We start from the raw sequence: 23256 nt of genomic DNA on the forward strand, positions 1-23256 counted from the left end.
TACGAAGGGCCCCAGCCTCAATGCCATGGTGAGGTGGTGCATTGCCACCGTTGGGTCTAGGTCTCGGATAGATAGGGTCATCTTCCCGAACCGTTCCATGAAGGTTCTAAGAGGTTCTTTCTTTTCCTGGCGAATATTGACCAATGCGATGGAGGTAAGCTGATGAGGTCGGCTTGTGGCAAATTGTATCACAAATCAAGAGGACAAGGCTGTGAATGAGTCCACCGATCCTGGGGGGAGTCTTGTAAACCAGCTCAATGTTGGTCCTTTCAGTGATGTAGGAAAAACCTTACACATGACAGCGTCTTCGTCGGTATATAAGCCGACTTGAGTGACGAAGGCATCAAGGTGTTCCTCGGGGTCGGTGGTTCCGTCATACCTTTCCAGGGCCAAGTTTTTCCAATTGTTTGGTAACCGGGCTCCGGCGATGTCGAGAGTAAACGATGTTTTCCCTTGTTGTCGTTGCTGATCCAGAGTTTTTGTCGTTGCTTTGCCAGGCGGTCGGGGGATTCTTGTCTCTTTGTACCACCCCGATGATTCCCCCTGATCACGCGTTGACTGAGTGTTGAGGGTGCCGTGGGATGGATGCCAGGATCGGTTATCGCTCCTAAGTTCTGCGTTTTCCTTTCTCAAGGCTGACAATTCGTGGGTGTCCTTCTCCCGAAGTCTCTTTAACTCCAACATTTCGGCTTTCAGTTGTTCTATGGCCGATGATGGGTTGGGGGGTTGGGAGCGATCCACGTATGACTCCTCCATTCCCTCCTCGTTTTGATTCGTCTGCTGTCTCGGTTCTCGGGACATCCCGAGGTTGTGAATTGCTGCGTTTTCTTGCTGACTCCTAGTTGCTTATCTTGCTTTAGGGTCGAGAACCATTTTGGTTTCAGCCCCACGGTGGGTGCCAAAATGTTCCTACTTAGAAACACTTCCTTTGCTATCCTTTCTTCGTGATCTTCGAAGTCTTCGGTGCCGACCGAACACTATCCTCAAGGTGGGGAGGGTACCTGCAAAGGTACTCCAACGCTCAAGTAAGTATTCGGTACAGAGCAATAAAGGGTTTTATATCAGACAATCATACCTGCCTTTCTGTCCCATCACCTGTGTATTTATAGTGACGTATTTGGGCCTGGTGGGCCTTCCGTCTTGGGAGATGGGTAATTAAAGATTTACTGCTCTTAGTTAACCTTGATCTTTAATTAATTATGTGTGACAAGTATTGCTAACTTGCCTCTGTTCGATGCGGGTTCATACATTCTTGCTCTTTGGCCGAGCTTTCGGTCGAAGAGGTGTTCGATCGTTTTCCTGACCAAGGTGGGTGCTCGGTTGTCATCGTGGCCGAAGGGATGTTCAGTCTTTCTTAGGACCGAAGGGGTATTTGGCCATGCTCAATGCCGAAGAAGTAGTTTGGACGCTTTACTCTGATGTTTTCTTGCCCGGGTCGGGGTAGTCCCTCATATTTCGTTGCATGAGTACTCGACTCTCTATAAGGCCGAAGGGGACTAGTTACCCTTTTGCTGTTGACCTAGCCAAAGGGGTGTTCGGTTTGGGTGGTATGTTTCGGCCTCTTCCTAAGCCGAGGGGGGTAGTCGACGTAAGGTTTGGCCGAGGGGGGTATTTTCCAGTACAAACAGTTTTAATAATAATTGTTTTTATTATAATAAATATATATTTTATTTTAGGTTAAAACTCTTATAATATTTTTTTGTTTCAATTTAGTCCCACTTTATTTTTTGTTTCAATTTGGTCCCCAATAATTTAAATTATTGCAATTTGGTACTTCCGTCCAAATGATTTAAATGGAGTTAACTGTTGGCCACGTGAATGCCAGGTGGATGCCACGTAGATGGATGCCAGATTTCTTGAATACACCTAGAACCAGAATGACCCGTTCTAAAACCAGAACGGGCCGTTCTAAAACCAGAACGGGCCGTTCTAAAACCAGAACGGGCCGTTCTGGTTCCATTTTGCTTTTTCTTTTAAACTATTTAGAAACATTTTCAATTTTTCCCTTAAATTTCTAGAACTAGAAAAATTGAAAATTGAAATTGTTTCATTTTTTTTAGTTCTTTAAAAATGGGATCAAAAAATGAAAATCAGAATCGTGCAATGAAAAAGACCCAAGGTACAAAACATTTCAAACACTAGATTTGGTAATATTGTCAATGGGGATTGATAACTTCAATTGCTACACATTTAGGCTATACAGTGTATTATTAAGGACGATACAGTATATCACTAAGGACAATGGTAGCAAGTTTTATTTCATTGTTAGTCAAACTGGAGTGAACAACTTATGACACTATACAGTCAAGGATGAAATGAAATGATGTTTCCCCTTGAAGTCATTGATGATGTACCCCAACAATAACAACCTGTTCTTGAGAAGGTACAACCTGAATTTTTGTGGTTTAGGGTTTCCCTTCAGCGTTACCCAGATGATTTCCTTTCTCAGTAATTTCTTTGAACTATTTTAGTATATGTTATGTTATGAATTTTTGTTTTCAGTTTCTAAACCATGTTTCTGTCTTTGAATTTATGATATGTTATGAATTTTTATTTTCAATTTTTGAATCACATTGCTGCATTTTGGTCAACAAATGCATGAATTTGGCGTTCTGGAAAGGCCCGTTCTGAATCCAGAACGATCCGTTCTAAAACCAGAACGACCCGTTCTGGTTTCAGAACGGCCTGTTCTGATGCACTCATTGTGTGTTAAATTTGCATTTGAAACGGCCTGTTCCAGTTACAAAATTAACACATAATATGTGCAAGCAGAACGGACTGTTATGGTTTCAGAACGGACCGTTCTGATTCTAGGTGTATTCATGAAATTTGGCGTCCACATGCATCTACGTGACATCCACCTAACATTCACGTGACCAACAATTAACTTCATTTAAATCATTTGGACGGAAGTCCCAAATTATAATAATTTAAATTATTAGGGACTAAATTAAAATAAAAAATTAAAGTAGAATGAAATTGAAAAAAAAATATTATAAAAAATTAAATAAGGATTTTAACCTTTATTTTATATATAAAACAAGTGTGAGATAAGTAAGATGTTGCCGGGTGACCTGGCCCAATGAAATGAGAACATGAAAAATGGATAACGAGAAAGAAAAATAACTAAAAGCCACAGATAAAGAAGCATCAAATCACATCGAGAATCCAGATTCAACAACTTAGCATAATCGGCAAATGTCCCTACACCGGACATGTTGCCTCCACCACCAATATTATTATTATCCTCCATCCACAATAATAATATTATTATTTCTATTAACTCTCCAATTTTTTTTTTTAAAATCTAATTTTAATTTAATCTATATAAAAAAAAAATCTCATTTTTATTTTATGATTTGATTCTCGAAGATCGTTGAACTCCGATGGTAGCATGCGTCGACATGCCATTCTCGGCGGACATGGCCGCAGCTCTGTCACCCTCGTATCAGTGCTTCTTCAAGCCCCCTCCCTCATTCTTGGGCCTGGGCCTGGGCCTGGGCTTGGGCTTTGAGTTTCAGAGGAAGGGAAGAAGGCTACGTAGACACGTCAACTTGGTCATCAGTGCCCAACTTTCCAACTCCTTTTCGTTGAGTTTCGGACTCGACTCTCAGGTTCCCATCTCTTTTTTTATGCTACTTTTTCATTTGTTAGTTTCAAGTTGCAATTTTTTTAAAGTTTCTTTCACTGTTATTGGGACTCACTTGAATTAACGATGAGAGTATCTAGGTTGATTTTGAAATTATTTTAATGTTGCTTTTTTTTTATTTTATAATTTTTTATTAGTTGTGTTTGGTTGTCACAATGCTTTGTCAGGACAAGTTTATATTATAAACAATATTGCCTGTTTGGGGAATGTGGGAATACAAATTTAAAAGAATTTTTGAGGGTTTCTAAAAAAATTCTTTATTTTCAATAGAGAAATTCTCCAAGTATCCAAATAGGCATTTACTATTACTAATACTATGTAACTCCATTTTATCCCAACACATTATAATCAGTTACTGAAATTTTTTTTGTGCATGTTGAACTGTTTTACATCAAAATGAGGGGAAATTATTTTTGCTCATTTTATCGTGTTATTGCAATGTGGTTTCCTGTTCATCTGCCGGTGAACTCTTCATTCGTTGTGGTGTGAAGTAAGAAAGCACACAAGGAAGTTTGGTTGCTTAACATGTTTGCACATGCCTAATATGTTTCATCTCTGTGCAATTTGGTTGCTTTTGTCATTCTTTTATTTTCTTGAATGTGCACTTGGCCTATCCTATTGCATGCTGCTGGTGAAACCATTTGATTTATTTTCTTAGTTACTTTGCTGTATGAACAATGGGTGTTGCTGAGTACATCTAAAGCCTGGAATATCAAATTCAACTTAGGTGAATTTGTTTTAGTTAATCTTGTGTGCTTTACCATATTCTTTGGCTTAATATTTCAGTTGGTATGCATCAATGATTTAACTCCTGTAATTCATGTCATGGACTGACAGCCATATTTCAAATTTGTTTTTTGATATTTTTCTTTGTAGAACTTGAATTCCTTCCAATCCAATGATCCATCACAATTGTCGTGGATGGGTCCAGTTCCGGGCGATATTGCTGAAGTCGAGGCATATTGTAGGATCTTTAGGAATTCAGAAAGGCTTCATTCTGCATTAATGGATGCACTATGTAATCCGTTGACTGGTGAATGTAGTGTCTCATATGAGGTTCCATCTGATGAGAAACCTCAATTAGAAGATAAAATAGTTTCTGTCCTTGGATGCATGATATCTCTTGTGAACAAAGGCAGGGAGGATGTTCTTTCTGGAAGATCCTCAATTATGAATGCCTTTCGTGCTGCAGAGGTTAGCACAACAGAGGATAAGCTCCCCCCACTTGCCCTTTTTAGGAGTGAGATGAAAAGGTGCTCTGAGAGCTTGCATGTTGCTCTTGAGAACTATTTGATACCCGATGATGATCGAAGCTTAAATGTATGGCGAAAACTTCAAAGACTGAAGAATGTCTGCTATGATTCTGGTTTTCCTCGTCGGGAGGGTTGTCCTTGTCACACATTATTTGCAAATTGGAGTCCTGTATATTTATCCGCTTCTAAAGAGGACACAGAATCCAAGGACAGAGAGGCAGCCTTTTGGACTGGTGGTCAGGTAACAGAAGAAGGTCTTAAGTGGTTACTGGATAAAGGATATAAGACCATTATAGATATCAGAGCAGAGAATGTAAAAGATAACTTCTATCAAGAGGCTCTTCGTGATGCTATTTCATTTGGAAGAATTGAATTGGTAAAAATCCCAGTTGAAGTTAAGACTGCACCTACAATGGAACAGGTTGTGAGGTTTGCATCTTATGTTTCTGATAGCAGCAAAAGGCCTATCTATGTTCACAGTAAGGAAGGAGTTTGGAGAACATCTGCCATGGTCTCCCGATGGAGGCAGTACATGACTCGATCTACATCACAAATTGTTTCTAATCCATCAATTACACCCTATGACATGTTATCCCGTTATACAAATGGATCTGCAAAACTCCAGAACTCTTCAACGACTGCAGAGAGATCCTCCCTGGAAAATGATATCAGTTCATTGCAAGAGAGTTTGGGCTCAACACATGGTTCTGTTGGAACATTTGACAGAAGCACCTCTCAAAAGAAGTATAATGATGAAGCACAAAGTACTACAACCTCAACTGAAGTTTCTATTGATAATGGGGAATTATCAGAAGCCACTGCTGCTAATGAGGAAGGATATTTTCCAAGTGACTCCAAAAACATTAACCCTTTAAAAGCTCAAGTTCCTCCTTGTGATATTTTTTCCAAAAGAGAGATGTCAAATTTTTTTGGAAGACGGAATATCTCACCACCCTCTTTTGTCAATTATCAGAGCAGAAGGTTGGAATGCTCTCTGCAACCAAGGAACATGAATATCACGAAACCACAGGGAGGTGTGGTTGTCAGAAGTAGCGATAATCCCATACCTAACACTGTAGTTCCAGAAAGTTCGAATGGATCTGCCGATGTGGATCATCTATCAAGAGAGCCCCAGGTTACAGTTGGTGGCAATTGGAAGTTAGTAAACGGGAGTACTTCTGGTTCTGTTAAGACAACAGTGAATGGATTTAGTGAAGGGGAAATGAATTACATAACTAATGCCAATGTTTCCAACACTGTGAAGGATGATATTAATGTCACAACTAATTTTCAAAGGGTTGAAGATCAAACGGTTAAGGATGGGTTGGCCTTAAATGATGATGACTTGGGATCCATTGAAGGAGATATGTGTGCTTCTACAACAGGAGTTGTAAGGGTGCAATCTAGAAAGAAAGCTGAGATGTTCCTAGTTCGAACAGATGGATTTTCTTGTACCAGAGAAAAAGTGACTGAATCTTCTTTGGCTTTCACTCATCCTAGCACCCAGCAGCAGATGCTTATGTGGAAGTCTATGCCAAAGAATGTGTTATTGTTGAAAAAGCTGGGAGAAGAACTAATGGAAGAAGCAAAAATGGTAATGATTTTCTTAGACTCCTAGAAGCATGAAGTGGTTCAAAGATATCAGTGTTCATTTCAAGAACAATATATTTATTTGCAAAAAAGTTTTAGCATTGAACATGACATGCATTGGCATTGATTTCCATCTTCCATGCTTGTAGTTGTATCTTGAATCAACCTTATGTATACTCTCATCCTCCATTAATCTAAAGAACCATAGTTGTTGGATTGTAGTTGAGCTGAGTTTTTAGTAAGAGGCTTGAGTTTGGTCTGTCTCGTGTAGTAAATAAATTAAGCTTGAAATAGGGATGAAACCTACTTAATAAACGAGTCTAGCTTGGGAATTACTCCTTGGATTGACTATTTAATAGTTCATATAATAAATATTATAAAAATATTTTTTAATTATATGTTATATTGTGTTATTATTTTATATATATATTTTTGCCATTATATAAATACTTTACATATTATTTACAATTATATAATAATGTAACAGATATGTATGGAATTTTTGTATCGATTCTCATTAAAAGGTTGTATTATGAGTTTTCATTTAAGATTTGGACTCGTAAATAAAGCTGTCTGTGCTCATTATGATAACCCATTAGTTATGATTAATGGATTTTATTATTTATTAAAATCTCACTAGCTTCAAATATTTTGACTTTCTTGATTAAAAATTGATTGAAGATAATTTTAAAACCCAATGCTATAACATTTTGTATGTCCCTTTGTTGAGTTTAGTTTCTAAGAATTTTTCAAATACGGAAAATTGGAGAGGTGAAAAATATTGGTCAAGTAAAAGTGTTGCATTCACAACAGTTAGATGTAAACTATAGAGAATAGGCTGCTGAAATATTTCTATGAGCAATGTTTTGGGGATGAGTGTATCTAGAGTTTCAACAATAAGAATGGACAAGAAAAGTGATTATATCTACTTTTTTGTGTAATAAAGGCATGGAGGAACCTAGGAATCAAATCTGTTAGGAAACATGAGACTGGAGTAGTTTTGAGCATGAATGATATTCAAGAGCATTTGGTCTGTCTTTAATTCATATGGTAATTATGAGTATTTATTATGAACTTCTGTAAATAATTTCACTGCATCCATTCTTAATACAGTTTCTATATGCAGGTTGCTTCTTTTCTTTATCACCAAGAGAAAATGAATGTTCTTGTGGAACCCGATGTGCATGATATATTTGCTAGAATTCCAGGGTTTGGATTTGTTCACACCTTCTATAGTCAAGATACCAGGTACTCAAGTTTGTAAATTTTTATGAATATGAATAGCTTCAGGGCAGTTTTTTTTTTTTTTTTTTGGCTTCTAAAAAACAGCCTTGCTTTTTCCAATGTTTGTTTAACATATCAAGTGTCTTTGATTCAGTGATCTACATGAGAAAGTAGATTTTGTAGCATGCTTGGGTGGAGATGGTGTTATACTGCATGCATCAAATCTATTCAGAGGTGCTGTTCCCCCTATTGTGTCATTTAACCTTGGCTCCCTTGGTTTTTTGACTTCTCATGATGTAAGCTTTCTAAATTCATAATTTATTTTACTACAAAATAGCACAGGTAACTATTTTTTTTCATTTGTTTGACTTCTGTTCTGCTTTCTGTTTGCAGTTTGAAGATTACAAGCAAGACTTACGACAAGTCATCCATGGAAATAATACACGAGATGGTGTTTACATTACACTTAGAATGCGTCTCCGATGTGAAATTTTTCGTAAAGGTAAAGCAATGCCGGGGAAAGTATTTGATATTCTCAATGAGGTTGTTGTCGATCGGGGTTCTAATCCATACCTTTCAAAGATTGAATGCTATGAACATGATCGGCTTATAACTAAAGTAAGTTTTATTGTGTCTTTATTATATCTCCTCTCTCTCTCTCTCTCTCTATATATATATATATATATATATATATATATGCATATTTTATATTCCATGATGAGAACAGTCAATATTTGAAGTTTCATATCTCAAAACACCTTAGTGAATCAGAGGCATACCTTCTGTATGACGAGTATCATGTCTTTCAGGTACAAGGTGATGGAGTCATCGTGGCCACCCCTACAGGAAGTACTGCCTATTCTACAGCTGCCGGAGGTTCCATGGTAAGCTTGTGTTATAGTTTACTCATGGAATTATTAGATGTATTTTGACCTGATATTCCTGCCTTTGACCTAAGCTTCTCTCATACTTTCTCTACACAAGAGGTAGGAATTGAATAGTGGTTACGTGTCTTCCATATTTTAGTATTTACAGCATTGCACCATATATGGAAAACATTAATGATGGCCGGGTGGGATTCTGTATATATCTTAAATCTTAAATTCCAATATTGACATCTTATAATGGCATGGTTTCAGTACAATATATGGACCAATGTTTGCTTCATAGTTTATACCGGAATTCATCATTGCTTTCCTGGATGTTTTTATCTAATGTCAAAATACTGCAGGTCCATCCAAACGTTCCTGGCATATTGTTCACCCCAATCTGTCCACATTCACTCTCATTTAGACCAGTTATACTTCCAGATTCTGCCCAACTAGAATTAAAGGTAAACTTAATCATTCTCTCTACATTGGATGTTCTTGTTTCTCGAATTAGATGTTATTATTTCATGGCTTGTGACATGTCTCCTAAATGTTTTCCCTTAAGCTATGTTAGAAAAAGGATTCATGATGAAATATGATCTGAGACATGGCCGTTCTTTGTGATCAACAATTTTAAGGTTTAGTAAAAGGATGTTAGTTACAATGGGTTTATTATTAACAGATTCCAGAAGATGCTAGAAGTAATGCCTGGGTTTCATTCGACGGGAAGAGAAGGCAGCAACTCTCAAGAGGCGATTCGGTCCGAATATCTATGAGTCAACATCCCCTTCCAACTGTTAACAAGTTTGACCAAACTGGTGATTGGTTCCGTAGCTTGATTCGCTGCCTAAACTGGAATGAGAGGCTTGATCAAAAGGCTCTGTGATGCTTGTGAAATGCATTAGTCATTACCCTAATGTGAGGACATGTCCTGTATAACTACTGTACAGCTTGTACATTGAGATTACATAACTTAGATATAGTAGATACTTCCCACTTTATCACATTGGCTACCATTGTGAAGATAGAGTTTGCCAATGGATTTTCAACATGTTATAATGGCATGATGCTGTTGTATATACATTTATAGAAAGTAGTAAATTTTTTTTTCCTTAGATGCAGCTCTTTGTTGCATCTGAAAATTCACCACTGTTTTGCTAGACTTCTTTATCTCCTTGGAAGAATATGAATTCTTTTTGACCTACAAAGTACAAGTATATTTTCATGCAACAATATGGAAAGCAGAAACTGCAATTCTTTCACTTATTTGTCAGCTGACTGAATTACAAAACCTAGCTAAGTAATTGCCATTTCCTTGCCAGGATTTTTAGATTTATTAGAATTTGGCTATTTGGTGAGTTTGTAAGATATGTATTAGTCTACTTAAAATGCATGAGAGTATAATTTGGACCAATTTTAAGCAGACAAAAGTGACTATGATGCTTCACCAAAAGAAAAAGCAAAACTATGTGCTCCTCAAAAGTAGAAAACTAGAAAAAGAAAGAAAAATGCTGTAATTTTTTATTTTCATCACCTTATAACAGATATATAGATGTAGGAGAACTTTATAGTTGCTGAGTGTAAGGGGTAACGTTTTTGCTATCAACACATCATTTTTAATTGGTTAGAATTTAATTTAAATTACAGAAATATGTGAGGCGTTTATTAAATAGGATGTGAGGTTCGTATTTTTTCAATAAACATTTTTCCTTGTCTGAGTTTCTAATAATCATGTTAAAAAGAAATGGCACTCAATACAACATTTGATTTATTGTCCTGAAACTAAGTTAAAAGGAATCTTTATTTTTATTCAACAAAACAGAAACCTTGTTCTTGGGCAGGGCAAAGGTAAATAAATAGAACAAGAATTTATAGCAGACAGATTTAGAGTATAAGTTATGTAATGTTGCTGTATAATGCAAGCTCCAACAGATTCATCTTAGTCTTAGCACCCACCGTACAATTCAAAAAGAAAATATTCTAAAGTGAATAGATTTTACCTTAGTCTCCAAGATTGTGAGCATTATTCACTTTTAACTTTAAAGAACTTTTTATATATATAAAAAAAAATTTAAAAGAACTTTTACTTTAAATTTTATTTAACACATATTTGGTTTAATTTTCTTTTTCAAAAATAATTATTTTAGGAATTTTAAAGTAAAATGATTATTTATTGAAAAGTAATTTTTAAAACATATACATAACTTTTCTCCTATATATATATATATTTACTTAATTTCATGTTTTTATTTTTATTTATCTTTTAAAAAAAGAAAGCAACTTTACTATAATGAAAATCCAATTCCTAAATGAGATCGTATAATTCCAACTCACTTTGACATTTTATTTAAAAATTAGTCTGTAATTGATTCAACATTTTTTTTAAAAGAAATAATCGCATATTAAATCTAAATTCAAATATTTTTTTTTATCTCTTCCAAAAGTACATATTGTACTTAAAAAAAATACAATTATATAAATATTTTTTTAATAATTATATATACAATAAATTATTTTAAGAATATTTTTTAATAAAATTACTTCATTTCATATATATATATATATATATATATATGATTTCAATATTTTAACTGTTTAATATTTAAATTTTATGTCAATCATCTTACATGTTAAATTCTATATATTTGTTTGTCGGATTATACAATATTTTTCCATAAATATGTAAAAGTTTATTTTTTATATTTTTAAAATTAAGTGACTAAAAATAATTTTTTACATAATTTATAAAGATAAAAATATGTTTTAAGTATAAGCATTATATTTTGCAGTGGTTAAAAATTGATACGTTGATTCTGTCCTGGAAAGTAAAAAGAAAATAAAATTAACGATAAGTTGGCAGCACCGCAGCAGGAAGAAAAGAGAAAATCAAGTGACGGCGGTTCTGTTTGCTTTCTCACTGCCACCGAGCCCTAAAATCTCCGCAACGCTTCTTAGAGAGAAGAAGCACTCATAACATAACATAACATAACATTTTAGGGTTTATAAGAATAAGAATAAGAGGAGAAGAACCCTACTTGTTTGATTTCTGCATCCAAGTGCCATGTAAGTCCACACTCGCCACTCATTCATCACACTCTCTTTCTCAATTACTGAATGAATGCGATATATGGTTGTGCAGGTCAAGGATATGCGTCAAGAATCTCCCCAAAAATGTCGCAGAGGATCGACTGCGGGAATTCTTCTCACAGAAAGGAGAAATCACTGACGTCAAGCTCATGCGTACCAAGTACTTTACCGAATGTGCTCACACAGATAATTGTTGTTGTTATTGTTATTGAAAACAGTAAACAAACGAGTTTTGACATGACTCTTCTGTTTTGTGTTGGGTTGCTTGTTAATTTTCAGAGATGGTAAGAGTCGTCAATTTGCTTTTATTGGATTTCGTACTGACGATGAAGCTCAAGAAGCCATTCGATATTTCAATAGATCGTATCTTCAAACATCTAGAATTACTTGTGAGGTCTGTTGTTATTGTGTAGCTTTTTTTTTTTAAAAAAAAAATTCAAATTTGTGTTATTGAAACTCAAGGCTGAGGAACTTGGTTTGCAATGTTCTTTTTAACCAAGCAGGTGGCTCGGAAACATGGGGATGAAAATCTTCCCCGTCCGTGGAGTCGGCATTCGAAAAAGAAAGGCGACAAAGGCAATGAAGTGACTGCCCCGGATGTGGATAAGCATGCTAGAGCTAAGGGACAAGGGAAAATTTTGAAGGATGAGGGTGTTCATGTTGATGACCCGGAGCTTCAGGATTTTCTTCAGGTCATGCAGCCTCGGGTTAAGTCCAAAATGTGGGCGAATGATACGGCGGTTGTCAACAATGTTGGCAACAACAAAGCAGTGTCGAATGAGGATAAAGAAGGTGCATCGGTTGCAATTGATCAGATTGACTCGTCTGAAGATGGGTTACCTGATGATTCTGAACCCAGCAAGTCACGTGAGCTTGAACGTGAGGAAGTTGTTTCTGATATGGATTATTTTAAGAGTAGGGTGAGGACAGAGTGGTCTGATTCTGAAAGTAGTGATGATGAAGATGGTGATGAAGATGATGATGATAATGAAAATGACGACAAAGATGATCGTAGTGATGCTAGTGAAGATGAAGAAAATTGTGATTCAAAAAATGGTGCTCAAGAGGTTGACCTAGAGGGCCAAGAAGATACTTGCAGAGAGGATGTTACCCATGAAAAGACTCAAGAGAAGGCTACTGAGCAAGGGGGGCAGTTATCAAAACCAGAAGACAGGAAAGGAGTCATTGAGTCCTGTCGGTTGTTTGTCCGTAATCTGCCATATACAACTACGTACTTATCTTCTCTTTTTCTTTAATTCTCTCATGGATGTCATTTGTGGTATTATTTTGGCAAGATTTCCAGTTACATTGTTTTCTGTAGAAAGAATGTGTTAAGCAAGTTGAATTAATCTGTATTACTAATATCTATCAGTGTTTTTTGTGGTTCCACTTGAACTTAATACTGTTTTTATTTCTAGCTGGTTTTAATCAATGCATTGTTATTTTGTTTCAGTGAGGAGGAACTGGAAGAACATTTCAATCGCTTTGGTAGCATCTCACAGGTTCATCTGGTTGTTGACAAAGATACAAAACGATCCAAAGGAATAGCATATATTCTTTACACAGCTCCAGAATTTGCAGCCAGGTAACAACTGCATGACTAGAATGCCTTTTATCTTTTTATGGGCTAGGTGTCTAGCTCTGTGTACTAGCTAAATTGAAGTAAATATGCCACTAGGATGGGTAAATCAATATAACAAGTCAATAGGTTTTACTGTCATACATATGAAAGGATGGGAGGATAGAGAGATTATAGTATAGCTTGCAAAACTTGTGCCTCTTATGGGGGGATGGATAATAATAACCGACAACACCGTCATAAAACCTACAAAAGATTTTGTGTCAACAAGAATACACAATTTACATACTTATAATGTACTTCACTGAAGAGAAAAAGCACGGTATGCAGACCAAATATGCATGTGATAGAGTTAAAAGCCAACAAAAAAAGCATATTCCCCGGTTCAATACTTAAATTTAAATATATCTTTCCCAAATCCCCACCATTCACCCCAAAACTTTTTTACAGCCAAGTTCACTGAAAGCAACATAGTGGCAATTTATTATAAGTAATATTGGTCTAAATACAATAAGGCATAGGTAACAACTTAAGTAAGGAGTTCAAACAAGAAACATATAAAATAAACCGGAAAGGGAAATGTCGAGTTCAAACCAATGAAATGTGATATCTTGTCCAAAAAATTTAAAAATGAATATTTGTTAAAGCAATTAATCCTAGATAAACCAAAAATGCTGCAGCAGTATAGCAGAATCAGATCACAAAGAAACAGCTACAACAAAGATCCAGGCTAGATACAATGCAAAAACAATCTAGTACACACTGAAAAGATGTTCAAAACTTAAACATGCTCAAAACCTTAGAAATGTTTAACAAAAATACTCAAATATCACAGCCCTATCTTAAAGGCAAAATAATCATTAATCTAAGGTATATTGGAGGGAAGCTTGGCTAAAAAAGACTGAAATAGAGGCTAAGAAACAGGGAGTGCACAGACAGAATTAGAGGTTTTCATAATCACTTGGAATTTGAATTAGAGGTTTTCTGCTATAAATGAAATGTAGGTTGGTAGTATTGTAATCCCCTGCCATCTGAAATGTAGCAACAACAACTATAGACTTCAATGTATTAGTAGATTTGTTTTGCTGATAATTAACATGACATCATAATAATTTCTTTTCAGGGCTTTAGAAGAGTTAGACAATTCAATCTTTCAAGGAAGATTATTGCATATAATGCCAGCCTTACAAAGACATTCAGATAATCAAGAGTAAGTATAACATTAATTTTGCAATATGAACCGTGTTAAAATTCTGATGTCAATATCATTCTTTTTGCATTATCACAATAGTTTATGGTGTGCATTTTTCTTGTAGGAACAATGATTTGAAGGACCAAAAATCTAAAACCCTTAAACAACAGAGAGAGGAAAAAAGGAAAGCAGCTGAAGCTAGTGGAGATACTAGAGCATGGAATAGTCTGTTCATGCGCCCTGATACAGTATGCTTCTTGTTGAATAGCTGGGGAGGCAAAAAAAACCTGAAAGATTCTTCTCATTATCCCTATTATTCAAAGAAAATAAAACCTTTTCCCGATTAGTTTTTAGTTTTTCATCATTTTTGTGCTGTCCCTTGTATGTCTGTGCTGCTCTAGTTCAGAAACCAGTGGTCACCTTCTCTTTGTATATTTTTTTGGAGAGTTCTTGGTGAGCCTCTTGTTTCTCCTCATACTCTGGAACAGTTTCTGCTTATTAGGCTTTGGGGATTTAACGTAAAGGAGGAAATAACATTGTGGCAACATGCAATCTTACCAATTCACTGACCGGAGAGGATTTCTCATTTTAAGAATTCCATCTCTACCCCTTAACTAGATTGTGTTGTTATCATGTCCTGGCCTCACAATAGTGTCAGCTAATGGTCATTTCAACGGAGTTTCTATTTCTAGTATCAATAGAGTTGGGGTTTTTTAATTAACTTTTTGTCAACTGGTGTACTTTGTTTAGAAAAATTATTAACCCTCCTTATAGTTGTAAATTTTCTCTTTGTAATAATTTCTTTTCTATAAAAACATCATTCATGGTTATATAAGTATCATTTCTTATTATGGAGGCATGGGTAGCTGGAGAAACTGGAAGCTGATGCTTTTCATTCTCCAATGATTCATATGTTTTCATGACAATAAAATCTTTATTCCCATATCATTTCTAATTACTGTTGTTGATTTTGCTTCCTAAAATTGTTGATGTTATATAGGTTGTGGAAAATATAGCTCGGAAATTTGGGGTTAATAAAAGTGATTTACTTGACCGAGAAGCTGATGATCTTGCTGTACGTATTGCTCTGGGGGAGACTCAAGTGATTTCAGAGACAAAAAAGGCATTTAAAAATGCTGGAGTGAATGTGGATGCTTTGGAGGCACTTGCTAATAATAAAATAGATGGCTTAAAAAGAAGTAATCATGTGCTATTAGTGAAGAACTTGCCATACGGTTCTACAGAAAATGAACTTGGAAAGTTGTTTGGGAAATTTGGTAGTTTGGATAAAATAATTCTCCCTCCTACGAAGACATTGGCACTGGTACAATTTTTCTTGTTTCTCATAATTTTTTGTTTGTGATGTGCCTTTCCTATTTATTTTGGATATTTGATAGCTCATTATCCTGTATTATTGCCTAGTTTCTGTCATTATTTATAGTACATTTTTCATTAATTTATTCTAGTTTTAATAGTATTTCTTCCTTTAGAGTATCCGGGGGCATGAAACAGTCTTATATTCTAAAATATCCAAAAGAAAAAACAAATAACAATTTCGTGCTTGTAATTTACACACCTTTTACTTTTACATTTTAAATACAATAGTTTTACTGTTATTTTTTATCTATGGGGAAAAAGGTTTAATAATTCTTCATTTTATGGACCTTTGGAGACTGCATATTCTTCTGCCTTTTGCCATGTGCTGTAGATGACTTTAATTTTTCTGTAGTATGGGAACTTGAATATACTGTTGGCATTTTGTTGCTTGCTTTCTTGTTTAGTTGAATGGTGAACTTTGTCTTCAGCAGTGAGATATTGGAAAAACTATTGCTGTGCCTATTCATTGTTTTAATGATATATATGTCAAGCTTTGAATTATTTAATGATATTTCAGGTTGTTTTCCTTGAACCAGCAGAAGCTCGAGCAGCTTTTAGAGGTTTAGCTTACAAGCGTTACAAGTAATAATTTATTCTTCTTCTAGTCACATTTCATCCTGTAGTGTTCAGTAATATATTTTTTTTTCTTAACTTCTATCATTGGACAATCTACCCTTTAGCTGTCCTCCATGAATGAATTTATTGTTTCCTTTGCTTTTGAACATGCAAGTTGGTTTTCATAAAAAAAATAAAATAAACTTATTGCTATTGGGCCAGCAATAAGTTTTAGGCAGGTCTGAAGAAGTATACAGCTGTGGCACAACTGCTCTGTTTTCTGTGTTATTTGGAAATTGGGAAGCTTTAAGTGAAAATTGTTTTGTCAGAACTCTCTCTCTTATGCACAAAGGGAGGAGTGTGGGTGGTATAGAGCATAGAGAAAAAGAAGTGGAATGATAGGTATCAAAGAAATAACAGATGTGTATACTGTGTCATTGCAAATCCCAGGCCTGTATCAAGATGATACAGGGCTACCTCTTCCACTATTGTGTCATATTACTCCTGCCCCAAACGACCAAAATAATTAACAGATTTCTCACTCTACCATTTCTTGCTAGCTCATTAGATGATGTTTCATCCTCTGTTGGCTATATGATTTCCTACATCAGCCCCCTATTTACTCTTTCAAACATACTCCCTAGTTGGGGGGTCCTATTGTGTAAGAATAATCCAAACTTAAGGCTATAACTTTTTGCTTTTCGCTTGTATTACTGTAGTAACTGAACTAAAACTTGGAATCTGTTGGTTGGGAGTGTAAATACAACCACAATTTTTGGTTTTCCTCTCTTGGATTGATGAGTAATCTTTGTTAAAGCATCCCGTCCTTTAAAAAAAGTTCATCTATAAATAAATATGCTGCTGCCCATTCTATCTTGATTCATTGAAGGTTATTTACTTGTTTCATATCCAATTCAATGTAGGGATGCTCCATTATACTTGGAGTGGGCTCCTTCCAATATTCTTAGTCAAAGTTCAACATCTAAAAATAATGAAATGAATGGTGCAATTGGTGAAAATGATGCCAAGAGGCAGATATTGGAGCAACACGTGGAAAGAATATCAGATGTAGATATTGATCCTGACAGAGTAGAGGTTTGACCTATAAAATCCTTTTCTTTCAATATTCTTTTCCTCTAATTTTGTGTGGTATTATCTGATCTGATGCATTAGTCTTTTGGGGATAAGAGAAAGAAATATAAGGTGCAAGGATAAACACTATTGCATATAATGAGATAAACATTGTCTTCCCTGGAAAGAGTGGTATGTGCTTGCCTTGTACATGTTCTAGGGTTCTACTCAATTACATGCTCTCATAGTCGCTGACTTTCCAGGTCTGCCCTCAGCATGTATCAGATGATTAAAATTATCCTTTAGTTGGACTGTCAAATCAATGTCACTGAGCATTTTATATTTCAAAAACTAATGCAGTCATTTTTATAAAATGATGTAGTGATTTGGAATTCAGGCTATTGAGTCTCTGTCCTTGTCAATAATGAAGTTATTTTGTCTGTCATCTATCTATATTATTGCATCATGATGCCACCATGGAGAAATATTCAGTATTTTTGAAATTGTTGAACTTACTTGCTTCTAACTAATCCATTACGCTTATTATTCATTATTTATTATTAACTAATTTGTCATGCTTTAGGCTCGGTCACTGTTTGTCAAGAACCTAAATTTCAAGACAACAGATGAAAGTCTGAAGAAACATTTTAGTGAACTCATGAAAGAGGGAAGAATTTTGAGTGTCAAGGTATTGGTTTAATTGTTAATTGTATGACTTATCTGTATTTCATATTTTTGTTTTTATCACTTTTCATATTTTTGTTTTGTTGCTTTTGCAAATAGGTGAAGAAACATTTAAAAAATGGGAAAAATGTTTCTATGGGATTTGGATTTGTTGAGTTTGACTCCCCTGAAACTGCTACAAATGTTTGCAGAGATTTACAGGTATTTCACGGTTTTTTTTGGTTGAGATTCTAATTATACTTTTTTTTTTAATTTTTTTTTTTATAATTATCTTCTTTTCTTTTTTGGGATCTAGGGGACAGTTCTGGACAGCCATGCTCTTATTTTACAACTTTGTCATGTCAAGAATGATGGGCAAAAACCAAAGACAGTTGAGAAGGATAAGAGTTCAACAAAATTGCTCATAAAAAATGTTGCTTTTGAAGCAACAGAGAAGGATCTGAGACAATTGTTTAGCCCATTTGGCCAGGTGATTAATTACAATTCAAAGAGTTAATCTTCGCTAGCAATGACACTTGGACCCTTAAAAATTAACTGTAATTGTGGTTTGTTATTTATCCATCGAATAAGTTTGTGGGTATGTGTAATTAATTACCCACAAAATTTTGCTGGTATGGATGCAAGTATGTATACTATACTACCCGAGGCTTATACCCACATAAAATATTTGTTGTATTTTATAATTAGGATTTAAAATTTTTTAAAATTTTTAAATTAACTTAATCAACTCATTTTGTAATGCTTTAAATTAGAAAATTGGATTATCTTTGAATTTTTTTTCAATTAAGTTGCATATTTTGCTTTTGATCAATGCTCCTTTTTTTTTTTTTTTTTTGATTTTTCATCATTAATGTTTGTATTATGATAGCATTCATGTTTTATTAATTTTTTAAGCGAATGCATAATGAGAGGTATTGAAGTCAACCAGAATGCAGGTGATGGGGTTTGGATATGAGTGAGTATATCTATATGTACCTATTGAGTATTGGGTAATGACGCGGGTATTGAAGTTGCTAATGTGAATATGGATATGGGTACGGGAATGCATTTTTAAATGTGGTTATGGGGATGGTTTTCATCTTACCCTACCTAAACCCCTATCTGTTGCATCCCTAACTTGCACCAATTGCTAGTAAATATTCATTCTTCCTCCTCTCCAAATTATTTTGAATGCAACTATTACCAGTCACATCCTGAGAAGGTATACCAACCTCCTAGTTTTCTTGAATCTGCGGTTGATGCATCCAATGAAAATGTTTTAGATTTTAGTCGAGTGTTGAGTTGAGTGGATCAAAATTTGAAAACATATTAAGGTGTTTGTAACCAGTAACCTGCTACAAAGTTTTAAGACTTGTTTTTGTTTTGAATATTTGAGTTCCATACTGCTGGTTAAAATGATAATGTGCAATTACGTTAATAGTGGTTCCGGAATAATGAGCCTGGACTTGCACTTGATTTTTGTACATTACTTATTGCAAGTTAAAATGACGGACCTGATATCCCAACAATCTGACTGTTTATTGGTTTAACTATTGTTTATAGGGAGTTTATGACTTGAACTGTTTCATCTTAATTTTCATCCTGTTCTAGCTAAATTTTAGCTGACTTCTTGAAGAGAAGGCTAGTGCATGAGACTCTCACAACATGGATTTTGTCTAAGTCTGTTTATTTCAGCCAAAACATGTAGATTTAGTTTCCTGGTGCATTTTATTGCTTTCTTTTCACTCATGTTTGATAGCTGTATACCATGCAGATTAAAAGCTTAAGGTTGCCAATGAAGTTTGGAAACCATAGAGGCTTTGCTTTTGTAGAGTATGTTACTCAGCAGGAGGCACAGAATGCCCTCAAAGCACTTTCAAGCACCCATCTCTATGGGAGGCATCTGGTAAGGGAAACTAAAATTTGACCTTTGAGAAATTTAGTGAATCTCTCTATTCCCTTGTTCTTATTGGGTATGGAGAAGGTCGTTAAGATTTCAAGTATTTGAGAACTTATAGTCCTTTTTATTTTCAGGTGATAGAGAGAGCGAAAGAAGGTGAGAGTTTGGAAGAACTGCGGGCCAGAACAGCTGCCCAATTTAGTGAGGAACACAATGGATTATCCAAGAAAAGGAAGCACGTTGACATCTTAGACGAAGGAAAGATGAAGTTTGGAAGGATTGCTGACTAGTACGCCTCCAAAGATCTGAACAGTTTTGTGCATATGTCCCGAAAATTCAGGGACCATAATTTTGTCATAGGTTCTTAGTTATGTAACATGCCATGGTGCCCCTTATGATCTCGAGTGTTAAACAGCTTTTAAGTTTATGTTTCTATTCTTTAACCTTAATTCCATCTCCCTTGATATTTTGTACACATTTATTAAACTTCTATATTCCAATATATTATTCCATTTTCACATTTATTTTTCTCGTAAGTTGGTGGACTAGAACATTGATTTAATCAAATTTCATGATACTTAGTTAATTTTATGCTTTGGAACTAAAAGACATTATCCCTGGCACTGGTTGAAAGAGGAAGCGGTGTTGGACTTTGAAAGCTGGAAGGAAAGTTGGTTTGGATGACCCGAAGAACGTTTGGTTAGTGAACGTTGGACTTGGTCAATGAATCCTTCATTCCTAGTTCTGGACTCTCAAATCTAACAGTCAAATCCCAATCCAAGCAGCTAACTAGCCATAGCCATAGATTTTCTGCTACTTCACCTGCTCTGACCTAACAGCATCTTCCGAAACAAATATACATAATAGGATCTCACCATTATTTCAACTTTCCCTTCTTCACCTGGTGACTGGTTGATCCATGGATTTTAAAAGGACAATCCAAGTTGAAGAGAGTAATGAAGATACTCGCAAATGTGCGTGCCTCAATTTCAAGCTTGACATGCATGTTGTTCAACTTGTGCCTTTCAGAGCATGCAGTTCTGCACGTCGCAGGTTTCCCGGTGAGTCCTTGCCATCCCACTGTATTATGTTTAAGTTAAACTATTCATTTAGTACCTCCAGTTGCCCTTATTTTAAGGTTTGGTCTCTACAAAAGAAAATGTAAGTTTTAATATTCGTTGTTAACACCAGATAAAACTTTTTTGATGGTGTAAAATTACTGTCATAACTTTCTGTGACAAAAAGTTGCTCAGGACTAAAACTTACTGTTTTTTTCCCTATAGGGAAAAACTTAAAATGAGGAGAATTATAGGACCGAATGAATAGTTTAACTTGATGTCTGTTATATCATGCATGATGAACTGAATGTCTAATTCTGTTTACATGTGTTTGTGCATTTTAATTTCCATCTGTACGTGTAGATGTGCTATTTCTATCTGTTAGTTTGGGTTAATTATTTTTTAAAAAATATAAATTAGTACTGTTTATCTTCTCCTGCTTGAATATAACAGAAATATGCAAGGTGAATAAATTAATTCACATCGATTGGCTATTTTTCAATTTTATGAAGTTAAATTCCGAATTAGAATTTTAATTGTAGTTTACATACTAAATAATATAGCAAACATTAAAAAGCCCAATTCTAAATCCAAAACTTAATTTCAAATTTATTACACTTCAAACAATACCTCAAGTTAATCAAGTCTTGTCCTTGGGATCCACCAAAAAACAAGTCTTACTTTTGGAAAAGTAATACTGAACCTTCATTTGGATATCCCATTTATGGTTTAATGGTTTAATATACATAAGCATTTATAATTTTACAAACGAGTTAAGATACCAGTTTCTGATGGATAAACAACCAAAAGTCAAATTGCTGAGCAGCAAAATCCAAGTCATAGTACATTTTCTATATATAGACGAGTCGTCTTTGATGCGGAAATCATGTAAAGTTGAAAACAAATTCACCAAGCAGTCAACAGTTTGCAAAGTTGAAGTCAATATTAGAGCTGCAATGACTGGTAGTTTGAGACTTTGAGTTGAGTTGAAGATCACTGTTCTGTTAGATTATATGTCGCCTTCCATCTTTGGTCGGACTTTATAATTGCTCCAAGGGAAGTATAATTGGTAATTTTTTTTCATAAATAATATTAAAAACATACATGTAACTATTTTCTTTTTAATCATTTCTATAAATGATCCATACAAATTCATGGAGACGAGTGAATAGAAATGCAATTAGTTGATTGTATAATGAACGGGTTGGTCGTAAAATAAGACATTCATCACAATCCAATATATTAAAGTTACTTTTGAAGGAATCATTCAAATTAAATACAACTATTTAGTTAGATAAGTTAAGTAGTTTAAATTACTCTATTATTTTCTTTAACTCACTTCATACAATAATTAAACACGTCAAATTTATTTAGATTTAAGATTGGATTTAAAGTTAAATACTTGATATGATAAAACAATGGTTAAAACCCTTATTTGGTCTTTTATAATATTTTTTTGTTTCAATTTAGTCCCACATTAATTTTTTGTTTCAATTTGGTCCCCAATAATTTAAATTATTGTAATTTGGGATTTCCGTCCAAATAATTTAAACGGAGTTAACTGTTGGCCACGTGGATGCCACATAGATGCAATGCCAAATTTCATGAATACACCTGGAACCAGAACGACCCGTTCTACTTGCACATGTTATGTGTTAATTTTGCAACTGGAACGGGCCGTTCCAAATGCAAATTTAACACACCATGAATGCAACAGAACGAGCCATTCTGAAACTAGAAAGGGTCGTTCTGGTTTTAGAACGACCCGTTCTAGATTTAGAACGGCCGGTTCCAGAACGCCAATTTCATTGACCAAAATGTCGGAATGTGATTCAAAAATTGAAAATAAAAATCCATAACATATCATAAATTCAAAGACACAAAGATGGTTCAGAAACTGAAAACAAAAATTCAGAACATAACATATACTAAAAAAGCTCAAAGAAATTACTGAGAAAGGAAATCATCTGGGTAACGCTGAATGGAAACCCTAAACCACAAAAATTCAGGTTGTACCTCCTCAAGAACAGGTTGTTATTTTTGGGGTACCTCGTCAATGACTTCAAGGAGAAACACCGTTTCGTTTCATCCTTGACTGTATAGTGTCAATTTGGTAGTAAGTGGTTCACTCCAGTTTGACTAACAATGAAATAAAACCTGCTACTATTGTCCTTAGTGATACACTGCAT

At 35.0% G+C, this 23256-nt stretch overlaps 2 protein-coding genes across 2 annotated transcripts; both read left to right on the top strand.

Moving 5' to 3' along the window:
* Positions 1 to 3159: 3159 nt before the first annotated feature.
* Positions 3160 to 9731, top strand: LOC109788166 (NAD kinase 2, chloroplastic). Its single transcript, XM_020346830.3, has 8 exons — positions 3160 to 3614; positions 4526 to 6496; positions 7619 to 7740; positions 7871 to 8012; positions 8110 to 8334; positions 8526 to 8600; positions 8948 to 9049; positions 9268 to 9731. The coding sequence occupies exons 1-8, from the start codon at positions 3387 to 3389 to the stop codon at positions 9469 to 9471; spliced, it is 3069 nt and encodes a 1022-aa protein (XP_020202419.1). The 5' UTR covers positions 3160 to 3386; the 3' UTR covers positions 9472 to 9731.
* A 1684-nt stretch (positions 9732 to 11415) lies between these two features.
* Positions 11416 to 20533, top strand: LOC109788167 (nucleotide/nucleic acid binding protein). Its single transcript, XM_020346831.3, has 15 exons — positions 11416 to 11648; positions 11725 to 11832; positions 11952 to 12066; positions 12176 to 12903; positions 13126 to 13257; positions 14375 to 14461; positions 14568 to 14691; positions 15444 to 15767; positions 16338 to 16402; positions 17299 to 17470; positions 18030 to 18134; positions 18230 to 18331; positions 18426 to 18599; positions 19884 to 20015; positions 20144 to 20533. Coding segments are annotated over exons 1-15 (2526 nt in total). The 5' UTR covers positions 11416 to 11646; the 3' UTR covers positions 20300 to 20533.
* Positions 20534 to 23256: the final 2723 nt, after the last annotated feature.

The sequence above is a fragment of the Cajanus cajan genome, chromosome 9 (genome assembly GCF_000230855.2).
Source record: "Cajanus cajan strain Asha chromosome 9, NIPB_CcT2T_4, whole genome shotgun sequence".
Lineage (NCBI taxonomy): Eukaryota > Viridiplantae > Streptophyta > Magnoliopsida > Fabales > Fabaceae > Cajanus > Cajanus cajan.